Genomic DNA, 13,751 nt, shown 5'->3' with positions numbered 1-13,751 from the left:
GTACCGCTGCACCAGTGTGTGATTCGTTCTATCCTGGGAGGAAATAATTCATAACCTTGGGTACTAGGAGGGGATTAAATTCCTTAAGGAAACACTGTGAATTCAGTGGACTCGAATTAATTACTGTTTCATTACGATAACTTATATTTTGAAAAATTATTATTTACAAATACAACAATATTGGCGGGACTAACACATATATCCCTTATACTTTTAAAAAAATAATATAAAACCATTCAATAACTAGTATTAAATGTAAATACAAATTTCTTGCAATACTATTTAACACAAAAGTCATATCATATCATGAACATGAGTCCTGGAAACTCAACAATATCCAATAAACACAATTTTTGTGACATTCAAAGGCTGTCCTCCCACAAGAAAGAGGAGAATATAGTTGTTCGTTTCCTGTGATTTTTGTGGAAAAATCTTTTTTATTACAGGAGATTTATTTTTTAAAAAATTCTGCCAATATTTCAAAGAATAGGGAAATAAATAAATACAAGGGGAAGAAATAAACGATTAGTAGTAATAGTCAGGGGGTGACCTTTTTCTCATGGGCAGATTCACTTCCCAAAATATTGGGCACGTTAACTTATGATCTCTTGCCAAACAGAGGCGGTTCTAGGATTTAATTTTTATGAGTTCAATTTTTAAGATTATTAGCATTGAATCTATTATATTTCTAAAATTATGGGTTCATACATACAATTATACAATTTTAGTGGATTTTTACCTATAAATTTATGCTCCATAATAAAAGTACTAGGTTCAGATGAACCTGTACTAATATATTGCATCTGCCTCTGACGCCAAATTAAATATTTTATGTACATATTTTCTAGAATTGATCTAATATTATTTGTTGGCCTCGTGCTTCAAAAAGACCGAAATGTGTACTTGGTTAATACTGAGTTATTTACCTAGAGAAACAATGATAACTTCCAAGTTTGCACTTTTTTTTTGCTTTTCTTAGCTGTGCATCCATATTTTAGTAATTCTAGATCCGCCTCTGCCTTTTCTATTAATCCGACGAATAATAGTTAAATGAGTAAAAATAAATAATAGCTAATTAGCTATAAATTCAATATTTATGCTGATGAAAGGTAATACGTATCGCTCAAAATTAGTCGAGATGCATCCGAGCAAATTCTAACACCGTGATTATAAAAAAGTAACTACATTAGCTATAGGATGACTTTTGACAACTATATTATTCCAAGAACAAAATATAGTGTCTTTTACAAAGTCACAAGTAAATAATGGTAAATTAAAAAAGCAACAGAAGCCACTTTTATAGTAAGAGTTACTTTTCACATGACCTGTGGGCATTTTCTCAGACGTACAAGGAGGGTAATATAGAGAGACCACATTTATTCCCACCGTACTATTACGTGTATTGACTCTAAAAATGTAAATATTTACTTCTACTACTAAATTAAACAATTTTAGTATGTCTTCTACTCCAATTAATATGACGATCCAATGTTTAGAAATTTCAAAATATTGATAGAATTTGTGTTTCAAGTCGACTCTCGTAATTAATAAAATTTGTAAATAAGTTATTTCTATTTCTGAAAAGATCAAACATATAAACATATCCAATAAAATATAAAGGAATAACTCATTTACTGTTTTTATCTTTCTTTTTCTCGAATTCCATCCCTCTATTATAATGATAAAGTCGAGGATGACTCCGAAGTAAAATTGACCGATGAGTCTTGGTCGAGAGTCGAGATTTAATATATAATTTCTTCCTATTAGAGAATCATACTTTAGATTTAACAATTTAAAAATTTTGAATCTATTAGGCTATTTAAATTTTAAAATTTCGGTTCAACATCTTTTCAATCAAACTATTACTTTAGCAATTTTTTTTAATATTATTATCATTATCCTAATATATAATATACATCAATATTTTAAATTTAATTTCTCAAATACCTCATATTCTCTATATTATATTTATGTGACACTGTTTTATGTACGAGGATTAAATTACTTAATTTTTTATATAAATTAAGACGTAAATTTAAAATCTACTTAATTTCAAGTTTTTTGGAATTAAAACATAGTTATTTGAAATCTCCATAAAGTATATTATAATCTATATAGTTAATTATCTACTCAAATAATAATAGTGACACAAAATAAAATGCTAGACGAAGGTATTTAATAAGACTTGCAAGTAAAATAAAAGGCAAAAGAAAAGAAAAAAAGGCCGCTACATCGCCCTCTTTTTACCTCTTCTATCATTTCCTTTGAGCTACAGTATTAGACCTTTCATCGTCCTCGTTTATACTCTTCACTCCCCCCCCAGACAAATTGTTCTTCTGGGTTTCAAACGATGGTTACTTTAACTTTCTGTTGAGTAAGTTACAAATTCAAGATTTTCCCTTTTCTTTAATCTCTGTACAAAATATATACTGTGTGCATATTTATTTTTTACTGTATGGATTTACTTAGAGACTGTAAAAATATATTCGGACACTTTCTATAGCACTTGGGTTTTTTGAATCTTTAAAAAATATGGATTTTTCTTGAAATTATTGTGTCTTTTTTGTGTTTGGGTTTTTTAGATCTTGGCTTGTTACTGTTTATGTGTTATGCTGCTAGGTTCTTGTTTTTTTTTCTTCTGAATCTCAGATTTGTAAAAAGATTTAGTTTTTTCTTTTTTGAATACAGCAAAATGGGTGCTTAAAGATTAATATAGCTGACCCCAACTTGTTTCGGATTGAAGTTTAGTAGATTGATTGGTTAATATTCAGTAATTGGTTTTGTGGAGTATTTTGACTTAGTTTGACTTATTGTTTGTTTAACTGCTTTTTGCAGGTGAAATTTGTGGTATGAAAGTTGGGGTTTCTAGCTTTAGCTTAGTGTGGTTCTGTTTACTGAATTGGGTCTGATTTTCTTGGTTTTTGGGTTAGTTTTACTGGATGTGAACTTAAAAATCAAAAATTTAAAAGATTTTTGGGATTTTAGTATCTTGAAGTTTTACTCTGGCTGTTAGACATTGCCCCTAATTTTTGATTGTTGGAATGCCGGGAAAGGAAGATGCCTCGGCTGGTGGGGCTGATGGTGGTTCTCAGGAGCCATGCCAACTGATAAATGGTCGGAGTAGAATGTACTGGCGGTCAGCATCATGGTCGTCTTCGAGGACTTCACTGCCTCCGCTGAACCCGGATATTGATAGGGATGGATTGGATCCTAATAATTCGCAGGGTAGGAGGCCTTTAACCCCTAGATCACAACAGAGTTTCAAGGCTAGGTCATGTCTTCCACCGTTGCAGCCATTAGCAATTGCTCGAAGAAGTCTAGATGAGTGGCCGAGAGCAGGATCTGATGATATTGGAGAGTGGCCACTTCCTTCTACCCCAAGTGGGAGGGATTCGAGTAGCAACAGTGAGAGGCTTAAGCTGGATTTGTCTAACATACATAGAAATCCAGAGACGAATGGCGGGCTTGTGAGAAGAGAAAAGATTGCTTTCTTCGATAAAGAGTGTTCAAAGGTGGCAGATCACATTTATCTCGGTGGGGATGCAGTTGCACGAGATAAGGATATACTAAAGCAAAATGGGATTACCCATGTTCTTAACTGTGTGGGGTTTGTCTGCCCCGAGTATTTTAAGTCTGATTTCGTGTACCGGACATTGTGGTTGCAGGATAGCCCGTCAGAAGATATTACGAGCATTCTTTATGATGTTTTTGACTACTTTGAAGATGTCAGGGAGCAACATGGAAAGGTTTTTGTTCATTGCTGCCAAGGGGTCTCTCGGTCAACCTCGTTGGTTATAGCTTATCGTATGTGGAGAGAAGGACAAAGTTTCGACGATGCCTTTGAGTATGTAAAGGCAGCAAGGGGTATTGCGGATCCAAATATGGGTTTTGCCTGCCAGTTGTTACAATGCCAAAAAAGAGTTCACGCCTTTCCTTTGAGCCCAAGTTCATTGTTGAGGATGTACAGAGTCGCACCTCATTCTCCATACGATCCTTTGCATCTCGTCCCAAAAATGTTAAATGACCCCTCTCCGTCAGTATTAGATTCCAGAGGTGCATTCATTATACATATACCTTCTGCGATATATGTTTGGATCGGTAAGAAATGTGAAACAATCATGGAAAGAGATGCCAGAGGGGCTGTCTGCCAGATTGTTCGTTACGAGAAAGTGCAGTGCCCGATCATAACGGTTACAGAAGGTGAGGAACCTTTGTACTTCTGGGATGCTTTCTCCAATTTCCTGCCGTTGACGGACAAATTAAAGAATGGAGGGGATGTTGTTGACTCATCAAGTAAGGTCTGTCCAGGGGAAAGAAAGGTGGATATGTACAATGTTGACTTTGAGATTTTCCAGAAAGCTACTTCAGGCGGCTTTGTGCCTCCTTTTGCGTCATGTGAGACTGATCATGAAACCCGCCTTCCCGTTAGAGAAAGTTCTTGGAGCATGCTAAGGCGAAAGTTTGTGTCGGGGAATATGAGGGATTTTGTCTTTTCATCAAAGTCAGGCATCTCTAGAATCTATCCTGATTCTATGTTTATAACATTAGATAATTGTGCAACTAAACAGCTACATTCTTCTTCTATGTTGTCCTCATCGTCTTCGTGTTCATCTTCTTCGCCATCTACAATATCCTTATCTTCAACGTCATCTTCGTCTTCATCATCATCAACCTCGTCACCTCCTTATCTCTCTCCGGACTCTATCTCGTCTGATTCGAGCATCAATTCAAAATGTTTGTCTGATTCTCCGGTGGTGTCACCTTCAGTTATCTTTTGTGCAGATTTAACTTCTTCAACTCCATCTAACTCCAGTGTGTCTGTTCTCCCCTCCAAGATTTCTCCACAGTCCATATCTAAAACTTCAAAGTATATTGATGTCAACTTCACTTCCCAGGCTTCTTCACAATCATCTCCTGTGTTATCTAAAAAGTTTCCCCTTTCTATTGCGGAGCGGAGAGGTAGCTTGTCGAAGTGTCTCAAGCTGCCAATGCTGACTGACGATTTTGAGAGGAAAGCTGGTCCTTCGAAAAGTGTTGCTAATGAACAAGGCCGTGACATTGGCATAGCAGAAGTGACAAATGTTTTTTCAAATGAATCATCGACTGTGGGAGAGATTTTACAGTCTCCACAAGAGATAAATGGGAGTCGAATTGATGAGTTGCACAGGTCTTTAGGTATTCTAAGCATGGTTAATCCATCTGATAAAGAAACTGATTTGTTTAGTGGCTTTCATGAGTCACGGAAGGAAACACCATGCAATGAAAGGAGCTGCACGGCTGTTTTAAATGGAATTACGGATACCGGTGCAGCATCTTGTTACCTAATGCAACCAGTTGTATATCGTTGGCCCGGCTTGGAGAAACTTGCTAGTTGTAGCATCGATGATTTGGATTCTAAGGGTGCATATATTTTCGTTACTCCGACTTCGGGTTTTGGAAAAGATGCAGGTAGAACTGTTTTTGTTTGGGTAGGAAGGTCTTTTAGTTGTGAGACTAGCAAGATTTGGCAAGTAAACCACAAAGGCCTTGATGATCCAGGGGAGATTGACTGGAAACAGGTTGCTACTGATGTTCTTCATCATATGGTTTTGCCAATTGACACTAACATTAAGGTATATTTCTATTTCATACTCTTCTACTACTGTTGTTGCTTCGTTTCTTGATCTAAGTTCTAGAGCCTCTACTGTTCTCACAGTTTTCATGTATGTTCTTTCTTTGTTTCGGCCACTCGTAGTTTTTTGATGTATGGGTTCTTCTGTGTTTCAGCTGTAACATCCCCCCCACGAACCCGAACCCGAACCCGAAGAAACAAAATGAAAGCATTTTTATATTAGTATGTGGCTAGAATCAGGAAATTGCTCTTCATCCTTCACCTTTGAGCTTCTCTAGCTTTTAGTTTTTTTCCTGATCAGTCTGTAATTTTTAGTTAATTTAGCATAAGATATAGAGCCCGTTTGGATTGGCTTAAAAAAAGTGGTGCCCCAATACCACCAACACCACCATTATAGGAAAAGTTTTTGGCACTTGTACTTGATTAATTTTCTTATGAAGGCATATTTTAGCATTGAGTTCAGTGCGAAGCTTGTCGTGCTTTTGATTGATGGGTTAACTAATAACATGCAGTACTTCATCTAGTGGCTATAGAGCATTTGGTAATGTTGCTAGAATTCAGAGTTGAAACTGCATGTTATGTCCTTGGAAAAGCACAAGCGCTAATTACATGTCCTTACAATTCTCTCTTCTATATTATTATTTAAGATTACTATAAGATAATAGCTTTGCTAATTTGTTGGTTGCATAAGCACTCACAATTTGCAGAAGATGCGTATTTTGCTTGTGTTCCCTTCATTTTTTCTTAATTTAGGGGATTTTGTTGTTTGGGGGACGAGTGGGGGTGGTGTCTTATCTAGATTTGTGTTGTATTATATTGTGGTATGATGTGTTTTTTCTCAATGTTCAACTAGGTTGTGAAAGAAAATGAAGAACCGGCTGAGTTCCTAGCATTGTTGAGTTCCCGGTAATGCTAACATGATTGAGGACGCATCAAGAATTCCAGTAGATCACTGCCTCTTTCTTATGTTTTCAGCTTCCACAATTTTCCTGCAACATTTTCTAGCTTTTGAGTAAAGTCCACCTGACTATAATGTGGAGGTATGTATCCAAAATACTTGTACAAATATAGTATGAACGACATTTAGCTTGGCTTGAGATTTTTGGGAACTACCTTCTTATAAAACAAAAGGAATTCTTCATTGTTATCTAAAAGAAAGCTCTTTAGATTTGGATTATGATGCTATCTTTTGATCATTCACTGGGGAGTATGCTTTTGTTTATTATACTCAAAGTCATGTTTTAATAGCAAAAGCATAGTCAGAACCGAAAAAAGAAGCAAAAAGCATAGGTGGCACAGTTGTTACCTTAATGTGTTTGAAATATTATTACCCTCGGAAGGGGAGCCTTGGCGTAACTGGTAAAGTTGCCTCCATGCGACCAGGAGGTCACGGGTTCGAGCCGTGGAAACAGCCTCTTGCAGTCATGTGGAGTAAGATTGCGTACAATAGAGCCTTGTGGTCCAGTCTTTCCCCGCATCCCCCGCATAGCGGGAGCTTAGTGCATCGGGTTGCCTGTTTTTGCCCCCTCATCCATTTCATATGTCATTCTTTTATTTTTAGTCTGTTTCAAAAAGAACGATATCTTGGTACATTTGGAAACTTTTAACTTTAAACTTTCTATTTTGCCGTTAATGACAAGCTCTTTGCAGCCATAGAAATGTCATGGTATGTTCAAGACCACAAGTTCTAAATCTACTTTTGTTATGTGCCAAAAGTCGGTCTTTCTTTCTTAAACTACAGATCAGTCCGTTATATTAATGTGGTTGAAATAATCATAAGTTATCTTTGTTGCTCAAATTTTTGCTGTTTCTACTGCAGGAGGCTGATTTAGAAGTTGTCAGAGGTGGTTTACCTGAGAATGTACATGTACAGTGCTGAACACCCGATAACCTTAGACGCGATTTGCTGACTTAACTTTCATTGTACATTTGCCATGACTTAGAATTTAGAAATTTCAAAAGCCAGTTTAGGCAAAGCATAGTTCTTATTTTATATTTACTTCCTCCTTCCCCCTCTGTACATTGCTTTTGTGCCAATGATGTGCAAAATTGCTGTTGGTTCTAAGCCATTTTAACGGTAAGATGGTATTTAGTATTTTACAATCATCACTTATTCCAAACTTAATGATTAAGTTATTATCCTATGTTCAACTGGTGAATGTGTTTGATCAATTTTTGACTAGCTATATGCTTAATACATTCAAATAAGGAACAAGTAGGCAGCTGCGAGCCTGCGATCAAAATTTTTTTTTGGTACCCGCTTTGGCTAATCAGGATTCACGCTGCATAAGGCCATTAAAGAAGGAAGCGCTCTTTACCTGGATTTTTCCCATTCTCAGGCTCGAACCTGAGACTTCTGGTTAAGGGTGGACGGTTTATATTCATCTCACAACCCTTGGCAGTAAATCAGTAGTGAATGTTTCACTAAGGGTGTGTTTGGCATGACGGAAAATGTTTTCATGAAAAATGAGTGGTTTTATCACTTATTTTTCCCTGTTTGGTTGGTGAGAAAAAATATTTTTTAGTGTTTGGTTAGAGAGTAAGAAAATATTTTGTGAAAAATAATTTTTTATGCTACTCTCCTCACCCCCATTCCCTCAAGTCCCCATGTTTCATGTGCTCTCCCCTTCCACCACAAATATCCAACGTTTTTATGACTCTATTTTTTTCAAGAATTTAATTATTTTTCTAAAAATTCACACAAACCCAAATGAACTAATGTGTTGCTTTACTTTTTTACGCAAAAACAATGTTGAAATTTGTGCTCCATAACTAAAAAGAAAATATTCTTTTTTTGGTTAAAAAATAAAGTACTTATTTTTTTGAAATAAAAAAAAAAATACTTTTTTCACATCATGAAAAGAAAATACTCATTTTGTTCAAATGAAAGAAAATATTTTTTCTACATCATGAAAAGAAAATACTATTTTTGTTAAAATGAAAAAAGTATTTTTTTTATATAATGAAAAGAAAATGTTCATTTGTAAAATGAAAAAAAAATTACTCTATCTATAACATGAAAAGAAAATACTATTAATAATATTTCTATTTAGGATGAGGTTGGTGGGTGGGGGCGAAGGAGTGGGGATGGGATGGGGTTGGGGGTGGGTAGGTGGGGATGGGGAATAGGGAATAGGGAATATGATGGGGAAGGTTAAAAAAGAGTTTTGGAAAATATTTTCCCTTCTCTTGATAGAGAAAAATATTTTCCAAAATATTTAAGCCATGGGAAAATAGAAAAATATTTTCTTCGTACCAAACAATCTCTAAACCATTCAGCATTTTGTTAGGAGTTTAGGGCAATACTAAACTGTTGCCAAGTTTTTGAAATGCATCAGAAATTCCATAAATCTGTGAAGCAGCAGGCATAGGTATGATATGTATCTAAAAGATGTTATCTCAAATAATGTGTATAATACGTGTTTTAAAGGAAAAATCTACGTTTATTACATGCAAATCACTTATTTAATAATTTATATAGCTGATGGAAGGTACATTGTAGTTTTTTGGAGTAAAAAGATATATTGAGGGAAATATCTTCAAAATAAAGTTACATCTAGAAACCTATAATATGTATATATTTACTGAATATATTAAAAAGAAACTTTCGGATTATGTATAAATCCCTTAATTTTTCAACTAAGAATTCACATGATTTATTTGGAAACTGAATACCCGGAAGTTGTAGAATTCTGCAGCCACAAACGTCCGAATTATACAATAACATAGTTGTGGTTTTGCCTTTTTGTCAGCATTGTCGACTTGTAAAGACAATAAAAAATAATAATTAAATACTCCTTACTTTTTTTGGCCAGAGTACCACATTGCCAAGCAACTCAGCTAAGGAAGTATTTATATATCAGTAAAGCAACTTGAATGGATACGACCTTACTTGAACAGGATCTGTTCTATAGGCTCGTACCACTGTATCCTTGAGTTCTAAGGAGACAGAAAACCAAGTCTGGTTGATGAGGCATGGCTATTGGACCAGAGCGTGATTAACAGCCCCCACGGCCCTCGGGTCATGGTGCCGTAGCTGATCGACTCTTAAATTTTTTTTGTTATAGTTGGCGTAACTCGTAAAGTTGCTGCCATATGTTCGAGCCATAGAAATAATCTCATACAGAAATACAGGGTAAGTCTGTCTTTAATAGACCCTGGTGATTCGGCCCTTCTCCGAACCCCGCGCATAGTAAGTTTAGTGCACTGGGCTGCCATTTTTTTTAGTTTTGTTTGTTATGGAGAATTAAAATGTTGGTACAGACTTCACTCAGAATCGGTGTTGACATATGTTTTTTTCTTGGAATGAAGATGAACTCTTGGTACATTTGTTGTTCAGAAACAGAATTAGGACAACTTGAAAATGACTATGGAAAGATTCAATAGTTTAGAGAAATACTACCCTTCATGATTTTGTTAATAATTTCTTCATTTAATACAACTAAAAGATTCACAAGGAAGTAGCATAGTCTGCAATCTGGAATAATGTTTGTGAAAAGGAAATAATGCAGTAATTGCAGAAAGTCTCGGAACAACTGAAGTGATAATGTTACGAAGATTAAAGTACTTTATCACACATCGTTTAGTGAAGAAGATAAAATAGTAGTGAAGACATACTATAACAGAGGTCTAAGGACCACATAAAAATATACTTACCTAGGCGGGGTCAATGGGTGATTAGGAAGGCCCATGGCCCAGGCCGGTAACCTTCATTGCACTTTGAAGGGGTGCCCACCTAAGGTCGACCCAAGTAGTCGAACCTAAGTGATAATTTGTAGTAGTGAGGGATTGCATTCGCTCAGCCCCTACCCAATCCAAAGCTAATTTTTTTTTTAGTGTCTCATTAACAGGCATATCAATTGGATTGAGCACACATTCTCAACTCCACTCTTACAGTGATGTCCTGTTTTCTGAGTTTTGGAAGGGCCTTAGGGATTTCTTCTCTATTTACTTGTAGGCAAAATTGTGTCTTCCTTTTTTTGTAAAACAAATTCTATATAACCTCGTTGAGGGTTTGATCAGGGGTGTCGATGGATATTTAAAAACCGATCGAACCGATTTTTAATTTTTTTTAAAAATAAAACCGTAGGTTTTTATATAAATCTATAACCATACCGATAATTAGGGTAGGTCTTTTATTTTATGAAAATAAATAAAAAAATTACCAAATCGTACCGAATAAATTTACATGTGAAAAATATATTTATATATTAAGTTTAAAAATAATAAAGCATTAAATTTTTTTCCTTGGCATTGGAATTATGAAAACGGTTACAAGTCAACAAGTAATTAAACTCAAAATCCTAATTCCCAAATCTATTATGCTACTCCTGTTGAAACTAAATTATTTCCAGCATATTCACTAGCAAGACACAATATTCTAGCGATTATGAGTAGCAAACAATAATCTATTGAATATGTTTCCTTCCGTATGATTTAGATTTGTCTTTTTGAATATTTAATCTTCTATAGACTTTATTATTGAGTCCCAACTTGGTTAATATCTTTCCACTCGTGTGATTTATATTTTTTTTTGTCTTTGCTTAGTTTCTTTTCCGCTGCTGTAGAATAGTCTGGATTTATACGCTGGCCATCTTTCATGTTTTCTTAATTTATCACCCTTTAAACAGTAAAAATATCTTGACAGTTTTGATAAGTTTTATAAAAGTATATATGTTATTGCGTTCTACTTCTACTAGTGACTTTTACATGATATTTAAAAAATATCGAAAATTAACCGAACAATGCCGATATCGATAGCAAAAAGAAACCGACATAATTGTGACGATTTTGAAAAGTGTAATTTTGGTTATATATAATATAACAACCGAAAGATTGGTATGGTATAAATTTTATAAAATAATCGGCCGAACCGAACCATTGACTCCCGTAGGTTTGATTCTCCACCTTGTAATCCCTTCCCCGTTTCCACTTCCCCTTCCCCTACCCTCTATGTAAAAAAAACAATAGTGAAAAACATTATAATTCTTACATAGTTTGGAACAACTTTAAATTTAGTAATTGAGGAACTTTAAAGATATTTTTGAGAAAATATCTTTAAATATATTAAACAAGCTTATACATGTAGAAAATACATTATATCTTGTCCAACTCCAATCAAACTCGTCTACTCAATGAAACTTTTAAGAAGAAACTTTAAAATATAGTTAAGAATAAACAATAAGGTAGTTGTAGTTTATTTTGGTCATAGTTGTTGACTCATAAAGATGGTAGAAGAATTAAATACTCCTTCCTTTTTTACGCCTTGCCTCCCACATCGACAAGTTACCCAGACAGGTAATTCTTTATATTAAGTTGCACGTAACGCGAACAGACACGGCCTTACTTGAACAAGATCTGTTCTATAGGCTTCAATCTTGATTTCTGATTTACGACTACTTAGAAATAACTACGGAAAGATCCAATGGTCAATAGTTTATACTTTATACCTGATGTTTCATATTTTATCCTATTTCAAGGAGGCTTTGTAGAAGTATTTTTTTTTGTGTGTGTGACTATTGTTGATGTTACGAGGGATAAAGGATAATTAATTCTGGGATTAAATTTGAGATAAGTTTATTCCATGTTTGGTTGGAATAAAATCGTGGTATAACTAATCCCGAGATTAGTTATTCGGGATTGTAGTATTTTTTTATCCCTATGAGAGGGTGAGATAACTAATCCCGGATAATTAATCAATGAGATAACTTGACCCGTATTGTTAACCGCTGTATTAAGCTAAGCAGAAGGAGTCGGAGAAATACTCTCAGTCATGATTTGTTATTAATTTCTTCTTTTAATACAGAGAGAAATATGCACAAGGAAGATGCATAGTGTTTGGTCAAAGGTTGAGTTACATATCAGATGTGGTTACTGTGGGAAGTCTCTGAAAAACTGAAATCCAATATTGATATGCAAATCGAAGAATGAACACTCAGTCCCACATCGTTAAGCGGAGAAGATAGAAGAGTGGTAAGGAGATACTATAAAATAAGGCCAAGGACAACTGAGAGACATACTTACCTGGACTAGGTCAATGGGCGATCAAGAAGATCCATGGCCTAGGTTGGTGATCTCCATTGCGCTTCGGAGGGGCGCCTGCCTAAGGTCAGCCCAAGTGGTCGAGCCTACGTCATAATTTGTGACAGCAGAGGCATGCGATCGCGCGGCCCCTACCTAATTCAAAGTATAATTCTTTCTTGAGACTCATTTATAGACTTGTGATTTATGATTGCTTGAGCATACATTCTCAATAGTTTTGTTTTCACCATTTCCAGTCACCTCATACTACTCAATGCATCTTTTAAGAAGAAACTTTAGAATTTAAATCCTTGAATTTTTCAGATATCACAGGAATTAAATGGAAAATGATTACTCGGAATTTCTGTAGGCAGTAGCCATAAACGTAAAAAAAGGGGGAAAAGAAAAGAAAACAACAGAGAAAAGAAGCATCATTCAGATAAGAATAGGAAGTTGCGGCGTTTTTGCTACTACTACATTATGTTTTCTCCTTGCGTACCACATTGCTAAGCTACCAGGGCAGGGAAGTATTTATATATTACTGCAGCAACTTGGATGGACACGGCCTTACTTGAACAGGATCTGTCCTATAGGCTCGTACCACTGTATCCTTGAGTTCTAAGGAGATAGAAAACCATACTCCACTTTATCCTTGAATTCTAAGGAGATAGAAAACCAAGTCTGGTGGATGAATCGTGGCTATTTGACCAGAGCTGTGATTAACAACCCCCATATCCTTCCGGTCATGGAGCCGTAGATGATTGTTCTAGCTCCTACTTCGGTGCGTTGAGATGGTCTAATGGCTGTCTGTCTGACTGACTCTTCAATCTTTTTTGCTAGTACTATACGCAGTCTTATATAACTTCATTCTTTTTTGCTGGTGGATGAATTCTGGCCGTTAGATCAGAGCGTGATTAACAGCCTCCATGGCCTTCGGGTTGTGGAACCGTAGAGGATCGTACTCAGCCCCAACCATTGGTGCTCGGATGGTCTAACGGCTGTCTGACAGACTCTTCAATCTTTTTTGCTAGTACTATATGCTATTCCTCTAATGCCATTTATAGAATTGTCAGTGACATACTTCTAGAGATTTGGAATGACAAGAGAATTTCCTGAAGCG

At 35.5% G+C, this 13,751-nt stretch overlaps 1 protein-coding gene, 2 non-coding genes and 2 pseudogenes across 3 annotated transcripts; all 5 read left to right on the top strand.

Annotated features, from left to right (window-relative positions):
• Positions 1 to 2,210: 2,210 nt before the first annotated feature.
• LOC107821264 (protein-tyrosine-phosphatase MKP1) lies at positions 2,211 to 7,755 on the top strand. The gene is made up of 4 exons (XM_016647690.2): positions 2,211 to 2,374; positions 2,836 to 5,612; positions 6,465 to 6,651; positions 7,431 to 7,755. Exons 2-3 carry the CDS (start codon positions 3,042 to 3,044, stop codon positions 6,519 to 6,521), a joined length of 2,628 nt encoding a protein of 875 aa, XP_016503176.1. The 5' UTR covers positions 2,211 to 2,374; positions 2,836 to 3,041; the 3' UTR covers positions 6,522 to 6,651; positions 7,431 to 7,755.
• Positions 7,756 to 9,493: 1,738 nt separating this feature from the next.
• On the top strand, positions 9,494 to 9,699 carry LOC142168596 (small nucleolar RNA U3; annotated as a pseudogene).
• Positions 9,700 to 10,259: 560 nt separating this feature from the next.
• LOC142168470 (U1 spliceosomal RNA) lies at positions 10,260 to 10,420 on the top strand. Its single transcript, XR_012698329.1, has one exon. It is a non-coding gene; the product is annotated as a U1 spliceosomal RNA (small nuclear RNA).
• A 2,206-nt stretch (positions 10,421 to 12,626) lies between these two features.
• On the top strand, positions 12,627 to 12,787 carry LOC142168625 (U1 spliceosomal RNA). The gene has a single exon (XR_012698462.1). It is a non-coding gene; the product is annotated as a U1 spliceosomal RNA (small nuclear RNA).
• Positions 12,788 to 13,192: 405 nt separating this feature from the next.
• On the top strand, positions 13,193 to 13,448 carry LOC142168595 (small nucleolar RNA U3; annotated as a pseudogene).
• Positions 13,449 to 13,751: the final 303 nt, after the last annotated feature.

Source organism: Nicotiana tabacum, chromosome 13 (assembly GCF_000715075.1).
Source record: "Nicotiana tabacum cultivar K326 chromosome 13, ASM71507v2, whole genome shotgun sequence".
NCBI lineage: Eukaryota > Viridiplantae > Streptophyta > Magnoliopsida > Solanales > Solanaceae > Nicotiana > Nicotiana tabacum.
This window is presented reverse-complemented; position numbering and strand designations above follow the sequence as displayed.

Excerpts from the sequence above, each read along its gene's own strand:
- LOC107821264 (XM_016647690.2), top strand. The coding sequence starts at position 3,042 with ATGCCGGGAAAGGAAGATGCCTCGGCTGGTGGGGCTGATGGTGGTTCT. Across the intron at positions 5,613-6,464 it reads CAATTGACACTAACATTAAG|GTTGTGAAAGAAAATGAAGA; the intron begins GTATATTTCTAT and ends ATGTTCAACTAG.